This window comes from Pithys albifrons, chromosome 1 (assembly GCF_047495875.1).
Source record: "Pithys albifrons albifrons isolate INPA30051 chromosome 1, PitAlb_v1, whole genome shotgun sequence".
Classification (NCBI taxonomy): domain Eukaryota; kingdom Metazoa; phylum Chordata; class Aves; order Passeriformes; family Thamnophilidae; genus Pithys; species Pithys albifrons.
This window is the reverse complement of record NC_092458.1, coordinates 85,531,479-85,554,582: the sequence shown is the minus strand read 5'-3', so window position 1 is coordinate 85,554,582 and position 23,104 is coordinate 85,531,479. Positions and strand designations below refer to the sequence as shown.

The following is a 23,104-nucleotide window of genomic DNA, read 5'->3' as shown; positions in this document are numbered from 1 at the left end:
GTCTTTTCCCCAATAGTACTTGTTTAATGACCATTTGCACCAGTACATCTTATACTTTATATACATATATCTTTAATTTTTGCTTCTTCCGCTTTTTGAATACATAATATATTATCTCCAGAATACTAACTAAGACAACACAGAAGAGGCTCCTAGTTAGTTGTTAATTGGTGCCATGAACTTCCTTGGTTGGGGAATTGAGACATAGTTGAAATGACAGGACCTCACTAGGATTTGAGCAAACAAAAAAAGACAGATCAAAAGCCAACCAGCAGAGTCCATGACTTCACTGGCAGACTAAAGCCATCCACAAGTACAGGAGGCAGGAAGCTGAAGTGCAGTGAAACTGCAGGAGTGACTGTGAAGGCAAGGGAAAACACCAAGAGAGCCAGGGAATCAGGATTAAAGGACTACTTAAAATACATCCAACAGCAGTCTGGTCCCCACTTCCACAAGTGGAACTGCAGCAGCTTTACAGCTATTTCAAGAATGTTGCTTCCCAGAGGGATGGTCTAAGTGAAACTTTGTCTTCAAAATGCCCTCAGTGTAGTAAGAAGACAAAAATGCCAAGGGACCTTTTGGCCAGTACGAGGTGCAAACATCTACCTATTCCTTTTAAAAGCCTCACAAGAAAATTTTTGCCCAAAGCCAAAAAATTTACTTGCAGAGGTGTGCTAGAGACACAACAGTGTTGCTGTGTTGAGTGTTCAAAACAGGAAGAAGCCTTTCAGTGAAGCACCAAAACCCTAGTGTTCCAGTAACTGGGTACAGCTGTCCTAGAGTCAGTGAGATCACCTTCCCAGCTACTGTTCTGGCTTAGTAGCCAGCATGAAGGGTAGCCACCATTGTGAGGTTTCCAGCCTGCCCTGCGAGCTTTGCCCAGGGTAATCAGACTTATACCCCAGATCATGTTCATATGCTAAAGAGGAAACAGCATCCACATCAAGGAGCCTCAGGAAGCTCTCCCAAAGGGAAAAGCAGAGAGTAAGGGCCTTTCACCTTCTAACACCCTAAACCACACAGAAACAGAAAGGGCTTGGGGCACATTAAAAATATTAAAAATAAAAAAAATCCCAGTCCGAATAACCAGCTCACACCCTACAACATTAACCTCAGAAGAATAGCTGTAAGAAATACAGGTGGGAGAACTTTGCTGCCACAGTTGCAAGATTGGGCCTACTATACATTTCTAGCCAAAATGGGAAGTGTGAGCTGAAAAGAGGAAGGAGACTGTCCCTCCTCCAGAAAAATAATCCACTGTCCCACCTACTGTGGCATAGATATGCAATATTTGTAATACAGTGCCAAGTCACAACACAAGGCTGGGGCTCAAGATAGTGACACAAGAACATGAAATGCTGATTGGTGGGAATTACTTGGTTGTCATCTGGTGCAAGTAACTACCAAATTATAAAAACAGGCTTTTTTTTTTAAAGCTATTTCCAGTTAAAAGAAGCTCAGTGATAGAGAGGCCTTTGCATGGGGAGAAAAGTAGTTAAAATGAGATAAGTTCCTCCAGTGAACCTGCCAGCCAAATAAGGAGCCTGGAGACAGGGTGCCCACCTGGACCTACAGTGAAGTGGCAGCAGGTCTGCTCAAGGATTTGTATGACTCCTCCCACAAGAGCATGGGAACATCCAGCACTACCAAGAACTGCACCAAAGACAGGAAGAGTAACGTGTGCAGGGGGAGGTTCACTCCTCACCACAGACACAATCAAACCAAGAGGGTTTTGCGTAGAGACAAGAACTATCTCCTTACAGGCTCCATTTACCAGCTGCAGTCAGATGCAGCTGTCCTCAGCACTGCAAGCAGCAGAGACTGGAGTCACTATTGAAAACAGCTACAAAAAGCAACAGCCTAATCAGAGAAAATTTAAAGGACAAGGAACTCAGAGGCACCTATCCAGCCTACTCCTGTACCCACCTTCTTTAGGATTCTTGCTTTTCCTGTATGGAGAGACAGGGAAAAAGAGCTAGGATGTACCATGCAATGGCCAAGTGGATGGAAGAGATAAAGCTACCTCTCTCCTCCTTACCCGTCTTGGGTGGAGTCAGTATGTTCTCTTTAGGTTCAGTAGAATCAAAAATAGTTAAGTTTTTACTGAAGTGAAGGTCTGGTTTAAAAATGAAGGATTGTCCCAATTTGGATTTGATTGAAGACTAAAGAGGTTTGTGCCCACTCTGATCCCATTTTGTGCCTCTAGAGCCTCTTGGTCATCTGTTTGTCCCATTCCACTGCTTTGATCAATCAGAACTGGACCCAGTCGGACTGTTGAGGAGCCGGATTGGGAACAGCGCTGAAATAAAGAAAGGAGAATCAAAGGGGCAGATCTAATAAGACTTTATAACTTATGGTTCTTCCAGTGCCCACCAGGACACTACCCTTCTTGTGTTCCCTTCATCACAATTTACCTGGATGCAGTGCTGAAGTCTCCCCAGAGGTCTGTGGTAGCTGATACTGGTGCCTTGGATGCAGATGCAGGAGCGTCTAAGTCTAATAGAATATCTAATGCAGGAGAGAAAAAAACATACCGTGCTAATCAAGAAGAAAACCCCATAGGCATTTAAACTGTCATCTTAAAGAAACTTCTGGATACAGGGGCAGAAAATCTTTGAAGAGACTACAGCTCTCTCTCCAGAAGAAGGAATTTACTTTTAAAGGGGTTTTTCATAACAGCATCACCTTTTGCTGAATGTGCACAGAGCCTCCAGCTCACACTGCAAGGTACATTTGTCTTCAAGAACTTTTCAGTCTCCATTTAGGACACCAACTGGTAGAATTGTGACTTACTGCCTCTCCCAATAGACATAAGGCTCAGACTCAACCCAAGCTCAGCAATCGTAGAAGTTGCCAAATAGGCATCACCTTAACAGGACAAACCATGCTCTGGAACCACATGAGCCCCATCCAGAAGGTTGTAATTTCTTCTCACTCAAACCTGTGTACAGCACTGCTGAAGTCTCTGCCTGCACAAGGGGTACCATCAGCTCTCCATTGTCACACTTTTAGCACAGCCTCCAGGAGGCTGCAGCATCCTCTTTGTTATAGAATCATAGGACGGTTTGGTTGGAAGAGACCTTCAAAGCTCATCCAGTCGAACAGCCACACCACGAGCAGGGACATCTTTCCCTAAATCAGGTTGTTCAAAACCCTGTCCAATCTGGCCTTGAAAGTCTTCCATGAGGGGGTACCTACAGCTTTTCTGCGCAACCTGTTACATGGTCTCACCACCCTCATTGTAAAGAACTTATTCCTCATATCCAGTCTAACTCTATTCTCCTTCAGTTTAAGCCTTTACCCCCTGCCCCTGTCACTACAGACTTTTCAGTCTCCATCTTTTTTACAAGATTCCTTCCCATACTGGAAGACCACAATAAGGTCTCCCTGGAGCTTCCTCCTCTCCAGTCTGAACAACTCCAACCGTCTCAGCCTTTCTTCACAGAAGAGATGTTCCACCCTTCTGACCATTTCCATGGCCCTCCTCTGGACCCAGCATAAGAGATCCATGTCTTTCTTGCACTGGGGCATCAGAATCGCCAAAGAGAGCAGGGACACACTATGCCTCACAGGGCACTGCTGGCACTAAGTTGAACATGCCTTTGCAGCAGCAGATCTCATCCCTCTCTAAGCCCCTACCAGTGTCTGACTGAATGCTTGCTCTGTGCTAGTGTTTACCTGCATTACTGGATTTCTGCACAGGTGGTGGTGTGACATGGTTGGCAATGGCTGTGGAAGAAGGGGAAGGTATAGGAGGAACTGAAATTTTGCCTCCTGGTGGTGGGGGCAGCAGGCTTAGGCCACCTGATCCAGATGCACGGGGCTTGGCTGCTCCTGCTTTCTTTGTCGTCATGTTCTGTATAAAAAGAAAGGACAAGTAAGGAGGAGTCTCCACTGGCATATCCATAGAAAGAAGCAGGGTAAACTGGTTTGCTTACCCCAATGTTTAGTTTGATGGTCTGCCCTTCCTTAAACCCTAAATCTAATTTGGGACGTGTGTCAGCTTCCTGGGACTCCTTGGAGATCTCAGTCTCCTGCTTCACCCATCTAAAAAGAAAATAGAAAGACTTGAGATCCTGTGGCAAAAGGGAACAGGATTTCAGAAAAATGTGTGTTTTTTCTCCCCATCCCACCAAACTTACCTTGCCGTGTCAAACCTACTACCTTCCTACTCCCAGTGTAGTACAGCAAAAAGCTATGACTGCCACAAACCCAAGAGACTTCCTAACACTGCACCTGGAGCATCACAGGACCTAAGCTTAAGACTTACAGACCTGAGCCTGCAGGGTTGTCAGCTTGTATGACAGCTGACAGCACACTCAAGTGATCCTTGCCAGAGCAGGGCTTCAGGACCATCCCAAGGAAGCCTGTGCTGAATGACCATGCACCACCACCCACCATGTTCTACAGGCCAGAGGAAAAACAGCATTCCAGAAAAGCACAACTCACTTGAAGTGATCCTGCAAAGAGACGTTGAAGTCAAAGGCATCACCACGATCTGTGAAGCCAATGCCAATAAAAGCACTTCGTCCTAGCAAGGAGATAGGAGGAGTCATTAGAGGTGACCTGCAAATGGGCTCTTGTATTCGTTCACTCCAAAATCCTTCTGCTTCTCCTAAGCCACTCTGTGCTGCCTCCCTCCAACACACCTGCAGCTGGACACCAGCAGCCCTCAGCAGTTCACTGTTCCTAAACTTCAGGATGCATGCTCAGAAACCGAATGTTCCTTCCCAGCCCCTGGACTCTGTACAGTGTAGGAAAACCTCCTCTGTTTACCTTGCCTTCTCATCCCTTCAGGCACACTACCCAGCCTTGTCAGCACTCCGAACACTGTTCCAAACCACCTGGCATACACCCAGCTCCATCAGGCTAAGACTCCTCCACCCCTGGCACTTGGCACATACATTGTCCCTCAACTCACCGGTTCCATCCTGAATTCGAATGACAAAGTACCGGCTGGAATCTGCCACAGTCTCTACTGCAATGCCAGGGTATTGATCTATGGGAGCCTGGGCAAAAAGTTCTCCTGCAGACAAAGAATCAGGCATTAAGCAGAGAGACCTCTTGCTAAATGTGGCCAGAGCTGCCACACACAGCCCTGAGCAGGTTGAGAAACACAGGCTCACAAGCAGCAATCACAGTTGCAGTCCTGCCAAAGCACAGCCTTTCCCTTACCTGAAACCTTATCCTCCAGTTTTATGTAAGCAGTTTTGCCTTTGGAGGTGACACGAAGCCGCCCTGTCCAATCTGGATGGTCCAGTTTCCAGTCAGATGCCCTGAAAAGACAAGCAGCTGATCACTGAACATACATCAACCCTTCTATTTCTGCTCAACCATCTCAGCAGAAGTCGCTACTCCCAAACCCTCAACACCTGCAATTTCTCATTCCACTTCCCTCCCCAAACAACACATGGGGTCTCAGTTCCTCTCTGATGCTGACAATCAACACACATGACTGACTGGTCTCTCTGGGTAAAAGGAAATAGACACAGTCCAGAGAACATCAACTCTCTACCTTTGTAAGTGTACAGAAGAGGAGAGATAGAAGCCCAGAAACTCACTTGAACAGGAAATCCACAAGTAACTAATAAGTGACTTGTGAGCATCCAGAAGACCCCAAGAATTAATAAATAGCATGCTGAAAAGCCACTCCATTATTCCATCCTATTGCTGCCAAATAGTATCAAGTACTTCAGAGCCTGGAGACACCTGGCTTACACCAGGTAAAACATCACACATTCAGACTATCCTGTCAAACTCTGACTAGCCCAAAGACTCTTGTGAAGGGGAAAAAAAAGGAAAAATGAAAAGAAAGAGAGAGAAAAACCAACCTAGAAAATCACAGAATATTCTGAGTTGGAGGAGACCAACAAGGATCACAGACTTCAACTCTTGAGCCTGCATAGGACATCAAGAAACACGCTACGTGCCTGAGAGCATTGTCCGAACACTTCTTGAACTCTGTCAGGCTTGGTGCTGTACAACCTACAGGATTTTACAACACTAAACAACCATCAGTGGCCTGGTACAACACCCACAGCATCAGCAGTATGTCGGGTTCAGGAAATATACAAATCCCCTTCTCCAGCAGGCCTGTGGGCAGAGCTTATAAAACCACAAACCACGATACTCTCACCTAACCAGAGGCGGCCTTTCTAGCTTCTGGCCCTCCAGTCTCTTCTTAGAAATGATGCTGAACTTCTGCCTTCCTCCCCGCTACTGCGAGAGCAGACAGGGCGAACCCACCGTGCCCTCAGAGCGCACCAGTCAGTCACATCCGCGCCGATGAGCCAGCCGGAGGGGGAGATCAGCTCTGTCTGCACAGCTGCTTGCTCGGCGCCCTCACCTCCTGCACCTGAGCGGCAGCGCGGCCCCTGCTCGCCCCAGCACGGAGCGGACGCGCTGCCTCCAGCACTCACTGCCCACAGGCGGCGGCAGGGCCGTCGGGGCTCGGGCAGCGGGGCAGACCCGCTCGCGGCCGCGGGACGCGGCTCCCAAGGCCTTGCTCGGGGCCAGGACGGCCCTGCTGCCACAGGCCGGGCTGGGCCGGGCCGGGCCGGGCCGGGCCGGGCCGCGCTGAGCCAGGGCGACCGCGGACGCCGCCGCTCACTCCCTCACCTGTACCCGCGGTTGGAAGTCCGAGGCGGGATGCGGTAGACGTTAACATCGGGCTTGACGCAGAGGACAGACTCGTACTCCAGCTCGGCCGCTGCCATCTCGGGCACGAGCCCCCCCGGGGAGCGAGCGGCAGCAGCCTAGTGCCCAGAGGCGCTGCCCACCGCCATCTTTGATGCGGGCACACACCGCCTGGGGGCGCGGGGGCGGCCGGGCGGGGCGCGAGCCACGCAGGAGACGCGGAGGGAGCCATCTTGGATGCTGGCAGCGAGGCGCGGGGGTGGGAGGGCGCCATCTTGGAGCTTCCTCTGACACAGCAGCGAGGACCGGCGCCATGTTGGAGCCTGGCAGTTGCCTCGATGGGGCGGCGCGGCCATGTTTGTGTGGGTCGGCCTATGGCGGCCACGGGCAGCGACCCGCCTGGCACGGGGAACAAGCGACACTCCGGGTACTGCGGGCACTCCATGGTGCTGCGGGCACTGCGGGATGCTGCGGGCAGTCCATGGTGCTGGGGCCACTCCACGGTGCTGCAGACACTCCATGGTGCTGCGGGCACGGGGCTCTGGGCAGCACAGCGAACCGGAGGGGAAACGTGACACGGAACACTTTTGTTGCTGGGAAGGATGGAAATGCCACCTGCGCCAAGGTTAATTCCAGGAGTGTGACTTGCCCAAAAACGAGGCCAAAATAATAATATATTTATGATAATTACGTATCAATTATGTTAAGACTAGCAGTGGTGCTGACATCTCAAGGATCAGCAAAATTAACCCTTTTTTCGGAGTTACCCGGAATGAGAAGGGGACTGACTGTGAAGCAGAGCTCTGCCTGATTGTTGCAAAATACGGAATTTGTGACGATTTTCCTAAGAAAGGATGTTTCTTTGATGTTTGTAACTTTCAAGTCTAATCAACAGGAAAGGAGATTTGATCTGTGAAACCAAGAGCAGCTGACGAGCAAGCTCTAAGTGATGTCCGTGTGTTAGAAAGACACATTACTTATGGGTAGAATTACCTTGTTAAGAGTTTAGGGCTTCACGTATTTCAATGACCTCAGACCCAGGGGGAGGGTAACAAAGCTTGAGGAGAAAGATGTACCACTGATAGCAGACTCAAAGAATGCAGAATTCACAGGCCACGAGGACACTTGGCACAACTCCCAAGATAAGGAAGAAACTAATAAAGACAATTCAGCAGCTGTGCTGAATCAGCTCTGGCTGGTGAAAGGGAGTTCCAGCAGGGGGAGATCAGGATTATCAACTCAGGCACCACCGACCCAAGAAACCCACAGACCCAAAGGGAGAGAAAGATTGAGTATGTAGAGTAATTAGCATGGGAAGGGACAGAATCATTAACCAATAGAAGGTAGAGTAGTAATTAATTAGAGAACTATGTAACTTGTAGCCAAGGAACACTAAGGCCTTTGTTTGCTAAAATGTACAACTAGCAAAAAGATTTGATAGTTGGTCTGCTTGATTTGTGGAAACCTCCACCTTGCACCCTGCATGGAAAAACATTGTCTCTTTTCTAAACTACATTCTGTGTTAGGGAGCTACTAAATCGGCAACAGCAGCATTTAAACCATGCTCTTCTTAATGGTGATTTCTCAGCCAACACTGGTGTTGCAGCAGCCTGTGGCTGAGCCTCTAAAACACCAAATGTTTACTCTGAAAACTGGAAGAAAAGGCATAACAAAAGTTACAAGATTATGTAGAGCCATGTCCATGTCAAGTGTTGGAAGAGGCTGCCCAGGGAAGTGATGGAGTCACCATACCTGGAAGTGTTCAAGGATCAACTGGATGTGGCACTTAGTGCTGTGGTTTAGTTGACAAGGTGGCATTTGGTCAAAGGTTGGACTTGATGATCTCAGAGGCCTTTTCCAACCTCAATGATTCCGAGATTCTGTGGTTCTGTATCCACAGAACAAGGGGTAGGCATAACGTGGGCTAATTGTGCTCAGAAGTAATTCGCTCTATCCATGGAACATGGAGTGAGCACAGTGTGAAGAAAAAGCATCACTAAGTTTGAGGAATTAGTCTTATTTTTTTTAATGGTGTGGAATAGCATTAGTTAATGCGGGGAGAGCTGAAAGAGTATCTGGCATTTTGTTTCTTGCTGTTTCCAGAAGTAAGGAGAACAGTAAAGGTTCACAGGAAAGTGGTGTTGGGAGGAGCCCCCTCAGAGAATTTTTCTCGCCATACCAACACAAAAGGTTTAGGCTTGGAGTGCCAGGACTGAGAACAAAAGATAGCTGATGACTTTCAGAATCAAGCTTAATTGTGGAGTGGAGGTGAGAAAACAGAACCCCAGCACCTGGGGAGGGGGAGAGGTTTTTCTTTCTTTTTTCCCCTGTGTGCTGGCTTGGTTTGATTTTGGGGGTTTCCTTGGGGCAGGGGCAGAAAAAACAGCCACTTCTTGCTGGTGAGAGCTTTTTTTTTTCTGGCTCTGCTTTTTGCTTTTCCCCCTCCATCTCTGGGCACCCTGAGCTTCAGAGAGAGAGAGAAGAGAGGGGAGACATAGCTGCTTCAGGACACTGCAGACCTTTTTTTTCCCCCTCTTCCTGGGGACTGGTTTGGGCTGCAAGGAGATTCCTGGGAATTATCACCATTTCCTCCACTGCCAGCTTTTCCTTCTTCATTTGGAACAGAGGACAAGGAGAGAGAGAGAGAGAGTGAGAGAGAGAGTCCATGTGAGTTCATCCCTTGTCTCTGCCTCGCTGGGAAAAGACTGAGGATTCACCTCGCAGCCAGCCAAGGTGTGACACTGACACTGTCCATAAATACAACTGCTCCAAGAGGAACCTACTGTTTTGGGGGTTCTCTTTTGTCTTTACGTTTGGTGCTGGGGGAGTAGTTTGCTCTGGTCTGTTTACAGTTATATCTATATCTACACATATATGTATATATATACTAGTTAAGAACAGTTATCCTTCTTATATCCATTTTCTAATTAAAGTTCCTTTTTCTTAAATTTAATAAAGAGTGATGTGATTATTGTGGAGGAATCCTCTCCTCTGCTTTTTGGTAAACATTTTGGTTTTCCCCTCAAACTAAGACAAACAGGATAGTAGTGAACCTCACTCAGAGCAATCAATCTATCCTGTCAGGCCAAACAGCCAACTAGCCCAGCACTGCATCTCTGAAGTGCCCAGTGCAGAAAACATTTGAAACAAAGAAAGGAAATCTGAGCTGCTGATCCATAGATCTGGTAAGTGACAGATACCTGCGCAGGTAGAGAGATCTGAACCCTGCCATGCAGCCTGCACAGGAGTCACCCACACTCAATGCAGATACATGTGTAAAAGGCAGCTCAGACTCTCTTCTTCCACTGTGCCAGTGTTAAGTTGCTTGTCAGGCTGCAGAATTAAGGTGAAGAGGTTAATGAGAGGCAAGCCCTGGAGAACTTAAAGAAAGCCTGTAAAATGGCACAGAATTACACTTCTCCAGTATAGTAGCTTACCAATCTAAGTGTAAGGGCTTTATGGGCCAGGGATTCAATGCATTTCTAAGCAATATTTTATAGTCTGATATGGTCTCGTCTAGTTTTTTTAAACTTATTTATACTTTTAGTTACACATATTATCCCTGGAGCTATGAATCTAATCGTGCAATACAAAAAACAATAATTTTTTTTGTTTTCAAATACGAGTTCACATCACCTTATCTATGTGTCTCTCATACTGCCACTTGTCTCTTTCCCAAGGTGAACCATTCTAATCCATTTAGCTTGTCCACCAAAAGAAGCCATTCCCAGCAATGGCTGTCTAGCCATCCTTTTCTGTATTTCTTCTGATTCTATAATTGTATTTAAAATCCAGGACCACTACAGCATTCATTATTCAAGAAGCAGTGAGTGCTTCCTGTCACATTTACCTTTTGGATTGAGTTGTGTGTGATTTTTCAGAGAACATCCTGCAGTGTCTGCTAAGTTTTTTCTTTGAGTGCTAATAACTCACCTAGACTACATCCCTCTGTGTGTATAGTTACAGTTGCTGTTCCAAGTTCAGTGATTCAGTATTAGCAACATTAAATTTCACCTACCTCTTTACTGTGCTGTCATTCAGTGTGCCATGGTCCTCCTACTGTCCTTCTAGAAGGAGAGCATCTAGGATGAGAGAGTGGCAGAGGGCCAGCTGTTGTAAGGCATGTGAAGAATGATTCACCAGCAGCACCAGGACACCAGGAATACATTTCCCATTCAATTCCATTGAGACTTAACCAGCAGAGAACAAAAAATTGCTTTGTTCGTTCAATCGAGAGTCTCTGGATCAAGAAAATACAAAGCACTGCTGATAATAGCTAAAGTTTGGTTTTATTTTTTTTAAAAGAATTCAGCAGTGAAGTTGAAATCTTGTAGGAGTCAGACTTTTGTAAATACAATGATCATGTTTTTATAATTGCATATGGGTCTAATTTTTTAGTAACTGATAGAATGGTGAAGTTTTGTAGTAATAAACCTGAAGTGGTGACATACGTGGTGACTTCCATTATGGCTTTTGCCAACTTGTGCTGGCTGATTGACTCTATACATCAAGAGGAAGTTCAAGATGAACATTTTCATAGTCAAGCTGACAGAGTATGGGCTAGGTAAGTGGACAGTGAGATGGGCTGAGTAGTGGCTGAACTGCTGAGCTCAGAGAGTGGTGATTAGAACAACTTCATCCATCTGAAGACCACTCACTAGTGGTGTCCAGCTGCAGCTGACACTGGTTCCAGTACTGTTCAACTCTTCATTAATGACCTGGATGATGAAGTCATGTGCACCCTCAACAAGTTTTCAGATGATATAGAACTTGCATGAGTGGCTGATGCACCAGGTGTCTGTGCTACCATTCAGAGGAACCTGGACATCCTGGAGAACTGGGCAAACAGGAAACTCGTGAAGTTCAAGAAAAGTGGAAAGTTCTGGGGAGGAACAACCGTGTTCACTAATACATGCTGGTGGCTGAGCACCTGGAAAGCAGATTTGTAGAGTGATGACATTGTCCTGTTGAACAAAAAGTTGAACATAAGCTGGCAATATGCCCTTGTAGAAAAGAATGCCAATAGCTGCCAGGGGTGGATTAAGAGGATTGTTGCCAGCAGGTCAAGAGAGGTGTTCCTTCCCCTCCAGTCATCACTGATGAGGCCACATCTAGAGTGCTGTGGCCAGTCCTGGATTTCTCACTATTGGAGAGTCATGAACATAGTGAAGTGAAACTTGTGAAGAACCACTAAGGTAATTAAGGGACTGGTACACCTCTCATGCAAGGACAAGCTGAGAGAGCCTTGGTGACTGTGACGGTGGTTGAACATTGCAACAGGTTGCCCTGAAGAGTTTATGGAATCTCCTTCTACGGAGACCACCAGATATAACTGGACACAGTCCTTGACAATCTGCTCTCGCTGACCCTGCTTTGAGAAGTGGGATTGGGCTAGACAGTCTCCAGCCAGCCTTTCAACTTGAACTAATTTGTGATTCTGTGAATTAGAGCCTTTCTCAGCTAGCTTGGTCTTTTTATCACAAGGGGAATGGGGAGAGCCAGAAGAGAAGAAAATGCAATGTGATGATTTGGGATTAACATAAAAGTTTAGAGAGGTTTTATCAGAACTGGTGGAGAGGGACGTTCTTGCAAAGTAGAGTCTGACTAGAGCTATCAAGTCCCATGGTGGTCACCAGGCTGTGTCCCCTGGCCAATAGCAGTCCATAGAAGTAACCTCCTATCAGCACTGCCTATCTGAGTCTGAAGAGTCCCCCAGGAAGAACGGCAGCTGAGAATATGATGCAGCTAGAGGAATTTTCCTGGCAGACTGCCTATCTTTGGGGTTGCAGCCCAACCCTCCCCTGTCTTCCTTCCAGTTTCATGGTTTATGTGTTAGAGGCAGCATTTGTGTGTTTCATAGAGCCAGCCTCAGGAGCAGAACTTTGCTCTGTCATGGATCATTTTCCAGACCAAAACCAAAATACTGAACCTGATTCTTGTATGTCTGGGCTTTGTAATTTCTGCTACAAGTCTTGATTCTCAAATTCTGAGGAGCAAGGGGGAACCCCTTAGCTAAAACATTTGAAATGCCTTGCCCTAGAGATCTTTAGTTCTTATCTTTAGTCTTGCCACATTTTGCGCAATCACCATTTCAGTGAACCACTTCTAACCTTCTGTAGTCAAGTTCCTTCTTTAAAAATAGACTTTAAATACTCTGAAAGGTAAAAGTCAGATTAAAATGCCTTTGACACAACCAGTCATGGTTTGCTGAATACAGTGTTCTGTATTTGGTGAACTAAGCTGTCTTGAGCTGGGACAGAAGCTGATCTGGATTGCCAAGAATCCAAAAATGGGATTAACTAGGTGAATATGCTGGTCTGATAAAGCATGGAAGTGGTCACAAGACAACAGGTCAGACATTTGACAGTGTCATAGCAGAGTCTGAAATTATGGATTACATCAAGCAAATGCCAGTACTATGCTAACAGGCAAGATGTCATTCAGTTGTCTGATAGAAACTACAGTAAAGTATAGGTCTGTGCATATAATTCCTTTGCTTTCCATTAATGTTTTATTTGGGGCACTATTTTATTTTGACAGTATCGAGACAACTTCTTTTGGTTTGACTGTTCATGGGCAGATGATATCTAAAACTCCAAATATGAGTCATTCTAAGCCATTCCATCAGATTGAAAGAACACACATACAGGAAACAAGTAGGTTCCTAAAATGTCATGTGAGTTTCTTTTTACAGTAACTCCAGAGACAGGACTGATGGTACTTGCTCCCTGACACACTGAAGTAACTGCTTCACTCAGGTAGGTATTATAAGCTTGAGAATTCTGCTTTCCTCTTCTACTTGCAATTTATTAATTCCTGAAAATATCGCTCTCTCCTCCAGTTCCCTCTTCCAGTTTTGAACAACGTTCCAGCCCTTTCAGCACTCTTGAAAACACAGAATGGGCAGTATCTTCTTGATTCATCTCTCTGTTTACTTTGGAGTAGGACTTGCATTACTACCTTTACAGCATTCCTTGATTCCCTATCCTCTTCATACCATTTTCTGTATGGGGAGGGAGCGATATTCAGCTGTTGCAGCACTATTCTCCTGGTTTTGCTGTAAAAGCCTCTTCTGCTTGTATCAGCAAGAACACAGGAAATGGGAGAAACTTGTTACAATTTTAAGTTAAGACTCCAGCTTTAAATTAAGCCTTCCAGAGGCTTCTTTCACAGCTTTCCTTGCAGGTCACTCTCACCTAAAACCTCCTGGCAGTTATTACCAAAACCTGATAAATTACAAGCTAATTTTCTTCCCAGTGAAGCAGTTCTAACACTTATGCATGGCTCCACTTTCAGACTATTTGTTATGCAAGAAAGAGATTGATGATTTGAATTTAAATTTTTTAATAATATTTATATTTAGTCCTGCCCACAACAGTCTCTGTCATTTAATTACTGGCATAATAGAGGTTAAAAGAGGGTCAGTTGCCTTATTTATGTCTTCTCAGTTGTTTCTGCAGGCTGTATTCAGCTTTTGCCTATGCAGTTTCCTTGCATTTTGGTAACATTTTTTAGGGACTTTTCAGCAACACAACTGACTTCATCGATTCAGCAAGGGTTTAGTTAAAATAGATAATTCTATTAATGCCTAAAGGATGAGGATCGGGCTCTTTTTTTCATTCTGTCTTGGCTTTGCTAGTTTTTCATTCCTTTCTAAATTTAGTAATATCTAAGTCCAAGAATAACTGAGCAATTAATGTTGTTTCTCTACTACTCTCATAGTTTTAATGTCACTTAAGTATGTGGTAGCTGAGCTTCATTGTCTTGCAATAAGGTACCTCGTATACAAAAAGGCTCAAGAACATTACTGTTATAACTCTGTATTTTCATTTTTATTTCTACAACTAAATCTGTCTGTTCTTCTTAAACCATTAATTTCTTGTCTTTCTCCTCATGAAGATTAGCTTTCCAAGGAACCAGCAGACAGCTCAGAACACAAACAAGGGAGAAGGAAGTGGTTACCGAGACTTCCCTAAAATACCCCCTAGCCAACAGAGTTGCTGTCCTTTGTGTTCTATTTATAATGTCCAGAAAGCAGAGCAGGGTTACTTCATAAAGACAAGCACTGCTTTCTTAGCCTAAATGTATTTCACTGGTTATGCCTGAGGAAATTGCTCATTTGAAAGGGAACAGGACTTTAAAACACGGATTTCCCTTTCTGAGAAGTGTATACAAAGCAGGAAGTCAATCAGGAAACACATCTGGAACAGCATGGCTGTGAATAGAGAGCTCTACTTTGGAAAAAAAGGTATCGAAGGGGATGACAGAGGTAGGAGAACGTAAGTGTATACAACCCTCTGAACAGCAGGACTTGCATAGCTTAGCCACCACAAGAAAGATGAAGGTGTATAATGGTCACATAAGTAAGCCTTTAGCACAAACTTGGATAGACCAATGCCTTTGTACCCTCATAGCTCTGTACTGTCACCTGACTCAGGGATGCTCCAGTAAAGAGGAGAATTTGGGGAGTAGAACGTGAATGGCTACTAATTTGCTTTCTGTTCTACAGCTGCAGAATGTCTCAACTCCTTGGCAATAGCAGTTCAGAGGAACAGGCTGCTGTAAATTATGGATCGGCATCAATTGTCTCCATTGCTATCTTCATCATCATTTTCATCATAGGTATCCCGGGCAATGGATTGGTGATCTGGGTAGCTGGTCTGAAAATGAAAAGGTCTGTGAACACGGTGTGGTTCCTAAACCTTGCTGTGGCTGACATCATGTGCTGCTTGTCCTTGCCATTTTTCATTGTTCACCTGGCCCTCCACGAACACTGGCCATACGGATGGTTCCTCTGCAAAGTCATTCCATCAGTCATAATCTTCACCATGTTTGCTAGTGTCTTCCTACTTGTGACCATCAGCATTGACCGGTGCCTCCTTGTCATGAAACCTGTCTGGTGCCAAAACCATCGAACAGTGAAATTTGTATCGCTAATATGCAGTGGTATTTGGATCCTGGCCTTCATCTTCTGCTGTCCTGTCTTCTACTACCGTGAGACAAGCACTTATGATGGCAAAACTGAGTGCGGGTACAGTTTTGGAGATGATGAGGTCCTGGATTATATAAACAAGTCTGTAAATGAGTCATGGGAAGAATACTCACTTTTAGCCTACAATGATAATGACTCATTGGGAAATACCTATGCAGATGATTATTCTGTACCCTTTGCCTTAATGGTAATAAACATCACTAGGGCTGTCTTTGGCTTTGTGCTCCCCTTTGGCATAATGGCAGTTTGCTACATCCTTATTGTTTTCAGAACACATGCAAACCAGTTTAGCAAACCACGCAACAGGATGCTGCGAACAATTGTGCTCGTGGTACTTGCATTCTTCATCTGTTGGGCTCCGTACCACATAGTTGGGATTCTCTCTCTTGTACCTAGTCTTGGAAAAGGACTGACAGAGTCATTGATCCTGTGGGATCATCTCTCCACAGCAATTGCATATGCCAACAGCTGCATCAACCCCCTGCTCTATGTTTTTGTGGGAAAGGACTTCAGGGCAAAGGTACGGCAGTCAGTGCAAGGAATCCTTGAAGGTGCCTTCAGTGATGAACTCCCAAGTTCAAGCCTTCACAAAAGTCAGACTTCAGCAGAGAGGAACATTAGCAGCACAGTGTAATGCAAGACTTCTTATCAGCATTGTAGAAAGAGCAAGCTATGGCCCTCCATATCAATTCCTCTGTTTAACAGTTGGTTTTGCTCCAACCCATTTCATTAGCCTGCAACTCCACACCCAGGACACTGTGATGGTTCAGATCATGACAAGTAATCCCTTTATATCCTACTCTAGAAATGGGAAGACCTTGGCATAGCAGAAGAGAGTATTTTAACCCTCAAAGAAGAGAGCAGGGCTGCAGAAGGTGGTGGGATCATGTAGTTTAACCTCTGAATTGAGATGTGAATATTATTTACATATGTCTATGTTCTACATCTCTGGTCTCTAGTAAACTGCAGATAAAACTAACTTTGATGTCTCTCCTCAGAATATCATCACATCTTTCCTATTCTTTGACTCTACTTGGTGTCTGAGGTGCGTGTGGGGTTATCTGAAGATTCCCCTAGAGGGTAGTGCTGCATTTCCTTACAACCATGCATTAGAACAGCACCTGCTCCAGTCAGCTGCATTTGAACTGACTTCCATCTGGCAAATATTTCACTGTACCTGGTCCAATGCCCATGCTGTACCTCTCTTCATTAACATGTGCACAACACTCGCTGTCTCCCCAACACTCTCCACCACCAAATATTCCTTTTAGGAAGTAGTTTGAGATTATCCAAATGTACCTCCTGCATTTTAAGACGCCACATGCACAGAATTTGACTACCTGTAGTCATTGATGATCCAGATTAGGTAACTGCTGGACTATCAGCCATTTGGCAAACCCCTGGAATTGAGAATTGATAATCTCCAGTCTGATCTCAAGAAGGCAGGGAACGAGCATGTTGTGTCTCAGTTACATCAGGTTCTCTTTACAAGAGAGATGTGATTCTTGTGTCCTTCTGGTGAAGGAAGATAAAAATTTCGGCCAGTCAGACTATTTGAGGTATTCCCAAACTTGAATGCAAACTGAAAAGCAGAAATACTTTTACTAGGTACTCGATGGAAGCAGTTTTAAATCTGCTTTTCCTCTTAGTCCTTCCTTTAAAGAGAATGACCAACACATGGTATGGCAAACAGCCACCAAGTATTGGTAGAGTTTTCACTCACCTTTCTGGTGAGCAGGCGTTGAAAGACTCACAGATCTCAGTGCCCCAAGAACAGCCATCTGGGAGAACTTTCAACTTTCTCTCAACATCATAAAAAGTCTCAGTCTAAAGTACATACAGGTTCATTTAGCTATGTCAACACCAAAATTATAAGGTAAGTAGGTGGAAACTGAGCCAACCTGACAGGCGCCGCTGGAAAAAAAAAATCAATACTGGCACCAAAAGAGTTAAACCATAAACATTCACTTTTTCTTTTTATTAAGAAAGCATGCACAAAAATAAACTTGTGAGACCACGCCCCTCTCTCCCTGACCACTGACACAAAGCATGGGGGGCCACACCGGGCTGGAGGGGCCTGCAGGACCCTCCTCCAGGCCAGGCTGGCCCACTCTCCTCCCTGCAGGCCAGTGCCACCCATCCCATCAATGTCCTCCCATGCACTAACAACGCACATTTATTTCAGGGGCAGAGGAACGAGGCTAATTTGCACACTGACCGGCATGTATTTACATATGCAAATGAGGCACAACTTAATACGCAAATGAGGCAAATATGCTAATGAGGAGCACTTGGATACGCAGAAGGAGCCATCTTGGTTTTTCTTCCGGTGGTGTTTTCAGACTTCCACAGGGCTGGCTCTCAGTAACATCCTCTGCAAAGCACTAACTGGCACCTGCCATAAGCTGTCTCTGGTGCCACTTCCCACAGAAACCTATCACACATGCTTCCAAGCTGTATCATTCCCATCCTGAATCAGCAGAGATAACAGCCGACTCCATGTTGAAGCTGTCTGGGATTCCTCATTTCTCTTGGAAACACTCAATGAGAACTCCCCCCCAAACACACACTTAAAACAAACAAACAGAAAAACCCAAACAAAAACAAAAAAAAAAGGAAGGAAAAAAAGTGTCGTTCCCCCTTCCCAATACAATGAGACTCTGTCCACTTCCCTGACATAGATCCAATTTCTGATTGTAATGGTAGTTCCCCACCTTCCTGAAGTCAGAGTAGGGGTTATTATTTTACTCCCCCGCCTAAGGTCCGTCAAATGGCCATGGCCATGATAGTCTATTTCCATGTTTGTTCCCTTCACAGGTAAACAGGGAATAAGGGCTGGGGGGAGGCTTTATGAAATATTAAAGAGGAAACAAGAGGTTTGACAGAACAGAGCCATACCAGAAAAAAAGGGGAACACAGGACACAGCTTAGGGGAGGAGGCATCTCTATACTCACTCCTGCACCTTTTCCACCTTCCTGATTTGCAAGTGCTGAAAAACTCATCCTTCAGGACTGACACCAGATTCTGTCATCTCCCCAGCTGAACTGCAAGGGGTATGACCCACCCTCCTCCCTTTTATACTACACTCTTGGACTGTTCGGCTTAAAACCCTGCCCTACTTCATCCTCTCTCTTCTAATGCCCTTCTTACAAAAATCACTTGTGAGGGCCTCCTAGTACCTGACCAGAGGGTCCAGCCCTTCACCAGCAGTCCCCCAGTTCCTTCCCAGTCTGCGCAGTAGCTTCCTCTGCCCACCATGAGCCCATTCACCAAGCAGGAACCCCTGATGGAGAATGTGCACCTACACAACAAGACTCGTGTTGTTGGCACTCTCAAACCACAGGGAAAGACAATCTCCAAAGAAACATGAGGGGCAGAGGGCCAAATAACAATTGGACAAATATTGATGGGACAAAGTTCCAAATTTGCATATGCAAGTAAGAACCTCACTACATATTTTGAAGAAAGGCTTGAAGGGTAAGAGGTGAAATTAAAAGCTCTGGGGAACAGAATTCGCTGAATCACATGTGACACCCCTGACTGCTTCTTTTACCTGATGGGTATGTAGGCTTCACCTAGAGACTGCAAAAGGCAGTGTAGGAAATGGGTCAGGATTCCCTTCAAAATCTCTCTGTCTTCACAGATGGCACTGCATTCTGAAAACAAACTCCTCTGCTGAAATACCATCTCCACCACATTGTCCTTTCTCCAAACTCAGGTCTGCCCTCCCAGTTCAGCTTAGTTCTCCCTACCTAAGGGATTACCCTCTCTCTGTACTCGGGAACACCACTTCTTTTCTTGCTGTTTCTGCTGGTGTGACAAAGTTCACAGAGCTAAGATCACCCCTCCACAGTCCCTTCAGCCCCCTGACCTTTACAACATTTACGAAACAACATAACTACAGGCTCCCAGGGTCCACTAGGCTCTCTCACTTCAGTAGCCAATACAACAGATTCACCGGCCACCTTGAAGGGAAAGAGGGATTGTTAAACGCAAAATGATGGAGGCAGAGAAAGATGCACTCGAGGATTCAGCCTTCCAAGGTCTTTTCATGGCACCAAGGACCCATCTTTCTGCCCTCCACAGGGCACTACACAATATGAAATAGCCGATCCGATGCATCCGAGGCCATCAGAGGTGGGGGAGGGCTGTGCTCAATTATTGGTAATAATAATAATAACAATAATAATAATAAACAAAAAAAGAAAAGAAGATAAAACAGGACACAAGGAAGGATTATCTTCGGCAGCATCTTGCGGTGGCTTCTCTGGCGGAGATAGAGAATATATATCTATATACAGGCAAGGCAGGGAGGCTGGGGAGGGCGGTGCTGACACCATTGACCCCATGTCCCCCTCCTCTCCCACGTCCTTCACAAAGGACGGGCTATCAAGTCTGTAACTCGCTAGGTGATCAAGTCCCAGTCGAAATCATCGGGGATTTCCTCATTGGCGCCTGGAGGAGGCCCTGGAGGCCGAGGGACCAGATGATGAGCTGAGCCAAAAACAAGAAAAAAAAAAAGAAAAAGGGAAGAGAACAGTTAGAATAAAGAACTTTTTTAGAACTTTTTTTTAGAATAAAGAATGCTTTTTCACAGAGAGCTCTCAGGCAAAAGAAACTCAAAGCAATTTGGGCCTTCTCCCTTCCAACAATCTAATAAACAAGAACACCACTGGTATCAATTTCTCTGTCATATAGCACCTACCAAGGTCTGTAGGTGGTCTGCTGTGAAATTCGACACAGCATCTTCTACAGAGGTCAGTTTCAGTGCCTTTACCTTCCTCACAGCTGACTGCTGATAGAGCACAAAGGACTTCATCAACAGAAGCTTCTCATGTAAAGTTGCCTTCAAGCAGCAAGTTGAAGGTGAGGGTAAGCTAGGAGACTGTTTATGTGAAGTAAAAAAAAAATCAGGCCACTGAAACCCTAAACCTTCCCAAAGCTATGGCAGAGCCCTAAATGGAGGTTGCCTTGCAGTCCAGGCTCCCTTTCTACTTGCAGTGCTCCATTTGATTACTAAGTGCTTTGGGAGAAACACACAAAGGGGTTGGGAACCAGTTTTAAAATGTTCATTGGTATAATATGCCTTTAATGTCACCACTTACCTGGGCGATTATACCCTGGAGAGTCCTGGGTGGAAATCTGGTACATAGGAGATGGCCCGGAGAAGAGATGGGGAGGCTGGGGCTGACCATAGGAGTTCACTGTGAAAGCAAATGAATAAAAAAAAACAAACAAAAAAACCCAACTGTTACAGTTCTGGTCAGCAGTCTTGGCCCTGACAAGGTGGCAGCTCAGCCACAGAGCAACTCACTCAGACCCACGGGATACTGAGGAGATGTTCAGCTGTTGGGTCCTAACTGCAAGCTATAGCTTGGTCAGGGATCTTGTTCTTGGAACCAGCAGAAGTTTCTCTATTATTGTAAAAGAAGAAAATTTTCATCCAGAAACACCACAAGCTGGCTCAATATCATCCATTTAGTTCAGTAGTAGACGACACACACAGTTCTATCAAGACCATGACATCCCCTGTGCTCTCCTCAGAGTGCATCTTCCTACTCCTCATCCAGTCAGTATTTCTCCAACATGGGTGCAAGAGCTTTCTCCTTTACAGCTCATGCCATCTGGAATAGCAATGCCTCTACTTGGCCATTTCTTTCTGTTGGTCTCCTACAAAAAATACCACCTCCTTCTCCTTTTACAGGTTTACCTTTTAAATATATTTCTGCCTGGATAGCTTGCCTGTCAACAGTATGCATCACGTAACAGTGGTCAGTCCAGTCACAGGCATAGGACATCCCAGTTCTTTAAAGCCAGAGTAAGTTGAGTTGCTATGAACACCTCTGACAGCCTAGCTCTGAGTTGCTCAGTGCTACATTGCCTGCCAAGGCTCTAAGTAGTTTAGGATATTCACAGAATTGGGCCTTCATTTACATATCACTTTAGTCTCGTCCTAATTACCTTGGTTCATGGATTGCTCCTGTTTGCCACTGTTCAGAGCACAAGAATCAGAGATTCGAGGGGGCTGCTGTGGGCCAACCAGATGAGGGAGCTGACCAGTCTGGGTAAGGAAGTGATTAAGGGAGTCGCAGAGGTTGGCAATATGATGTTGATCCAGCGTCCAGTTCTTCCGCTCAGCCTGGCGCAGACTCTCCATCAGCTCTGTGGGGGCCAAAGGACAATGTCAAAGACAGTAGTCACACTGTGGTCTTCTCTGCAGTTTCTATATTCTACCCTTGAATCCTACCTCCTCCTCACAAAGCCAACTTCATTGCTTCAAATCTGTCACCAAATTCCTGGAGAGCTGCCTATCTAGGATACTGTCTCACTAACTCAGGTAGGGGAGGGAAAAGTTGGAAGGAAAAATCTCAGTTAGCTTTCTGACATCCTTTTATGAATTAGTTCTCCCTGCCCCAAATTCCTGCAGTATTCATTCAAGGATCTTTAACAGAACCTATGGAATAAGATACCTCATTTTAGAAATAAGGTGAGTGACTTGAGAAACCAATGGACTTGATATGGTTACACTGAAAAAAAGTTCTTGACAGCACTCACATGTTCTAGACTACAGCCCTAGTCACTTGGCCAACACTGACCTGAGAACTGGGAGTGTTCAATGCTAGACCAGTTCAGCCGGTTTACCATCTTGAAGCTTTCCTTCAGGGAATCAATGTTGGAGCACCAATCAGGGGGAAATGCTGGAATGAAACAGGGACAAGGTTAATCCAATACATATTGCCCTTTCCCTCCACCCCTTAATATAAAAAGATTGGCTCCTCATAACCGAAGAGCCCAATGCTAAAGTAGTTAGAAAACCTTCCTCCCTTGGAAGACCTGAGACAGTGCCTTCTTTTTCACCTAGGCCCTGACCTTATCCTGCTTCTCTAAACAGAATCCCAAACCCAGGATGAATGCATCTTTCTTTCCTTCAGTAGGGAAGTAATTTCCCTTTCATATTTCAACCGTATCTGGCTTTCATTCATTTTCTACTAGTGTCTAGGCAAAGCTCCCTTGTGGAATTTCTCTCTGGGTGCTGCTCATTGCTCCCCTTTTCCCCAGCTGTGCTTTCCATTGCCCCTGACTCACCAAAGCCAGCACTGTTGATTGAAGCCTGTGACTGCTGCTGCTGCTGGTGTGGCTGCTGCTGTGGGTGGGAGTGCGGGTGATGTTGCTGGTGCTGGTGGTACCCTCCGTGCTGCATCGGGGGCGGGTGCATGGACATCACTGCTGGAGGGCCATAACCTTCACCACCCTGCTGCTTTCCCCCTTGGGATGGGCAACCCTCCGGGGTTGGAGTGTGAAGTGGGGGAGCGGCACCCACTGAGGAGGGGCCTTGCTGCTGCTGCTGCTGGTACATGTAGTAATTGTGGTTGGAGGGCTGCATGTCACCAAGGAGTGAAGAGAAACCTGCCAAGTAAATGAAAGAGGAGGGAGCTTTAAGAGCAGCCTGAATCAGACCTCTGCTTCCATTATCC

General features: G+C 45.6%; 3 protein-coding genes across 5 annotated transcripts in view; 1 reads left to right on the top strand and 2 right to left on the bottom strand.

Annotated features, from left to right (window-relative positions):
• On the bottom strand, positions 1 to 6,813 carry NECAP1 (NECAP endocytosis associated 1). Its single transcript, XM_071557697.1, has 8 exons — positions 6,619 to 6,813; positions 5,176 to 5,276; positions 4,922 to 5,026; positions 4,450 to 4,531; positions 3,939 to 4,047; positions 3,679 to 3,856; positions 2,415 to 2,508; positions 1 to 2,299 (listed from the first exon to the last, which is right to left on the bottom strand). The coding sequence occupies exons 1-8, from the start codon at positions 6,714 to 6,716 to the stop codon at positions 2,251 to 2,253; spliced, it is 816 nt and encodes a 271-aa protein (XP_071413798.1). The 5' UTR covers positions 6,717 to 6,813; the 3' UTR covers positions 1 to 2,250.
• A 6,515-nt stretch (positions 6,814 to 13,328) lies between these two features.
• Positions 13,329 to 16,504, top strand: C3AR1 (complement C3a receptor 1). The gene is made up of 2 exons (XM_071571830.1): positions 13,329 to 13,394; positions 15,146 to 16,504. The coding sequence occupies exon 2, from the start codon at positions 15,153 to 15,155 to the stop codon at positions 16,260 to 16,262; it is 1,110 nt and encodes a 369-aa protein (XP_071427931.1). The 5' UTR covers positions 13,329 to 13,394; positions 15,146 to 15,152; the 3' UTR covers positions 16,263 to 16,504.
• A 1,073-nt stretch (positions 16,505 to 17,577) lies between these two features.
• The window catches only part of FOXJ2 (forkhead box J2), a 29,673-nt gene continuing 24,146 nt past the window's right edge, over positions 17,578 to 23,104 (bottom strand). For all 3 annotated transcript variants that reach the window (XM_071557665.1, XM_071557674.1, XM_071557683.1), the window contains 5 exons: positions 22,716 to 23,036; positions 22,226 to 22,327; positions 21,591 to 21,791; positions 20,735 to 20,833; positions 17,578 to 20,123 (listed from right to left, as the gene is read on the bottom strand). In XM_071557665.1, coding sequence (XP_071413766.1) covers positions 20,035 to 20,123; positions 20,735 to 20,833; positions 21,591 to 21,791; positions 22,226 to 22,327; positions 22,716 to 23,036 — 812 coding nt within the window. In that variant the 3' untranslated portion in view covers positions 17,578 to 20,034. The remainder of the gene's footprint in view (positions 20,124 to 20,734; positions 20,834 to 21,590; positions 21,792 to 22,225; positions 22,328 to 22,715; positions 23,037 to 23,104) is intronic.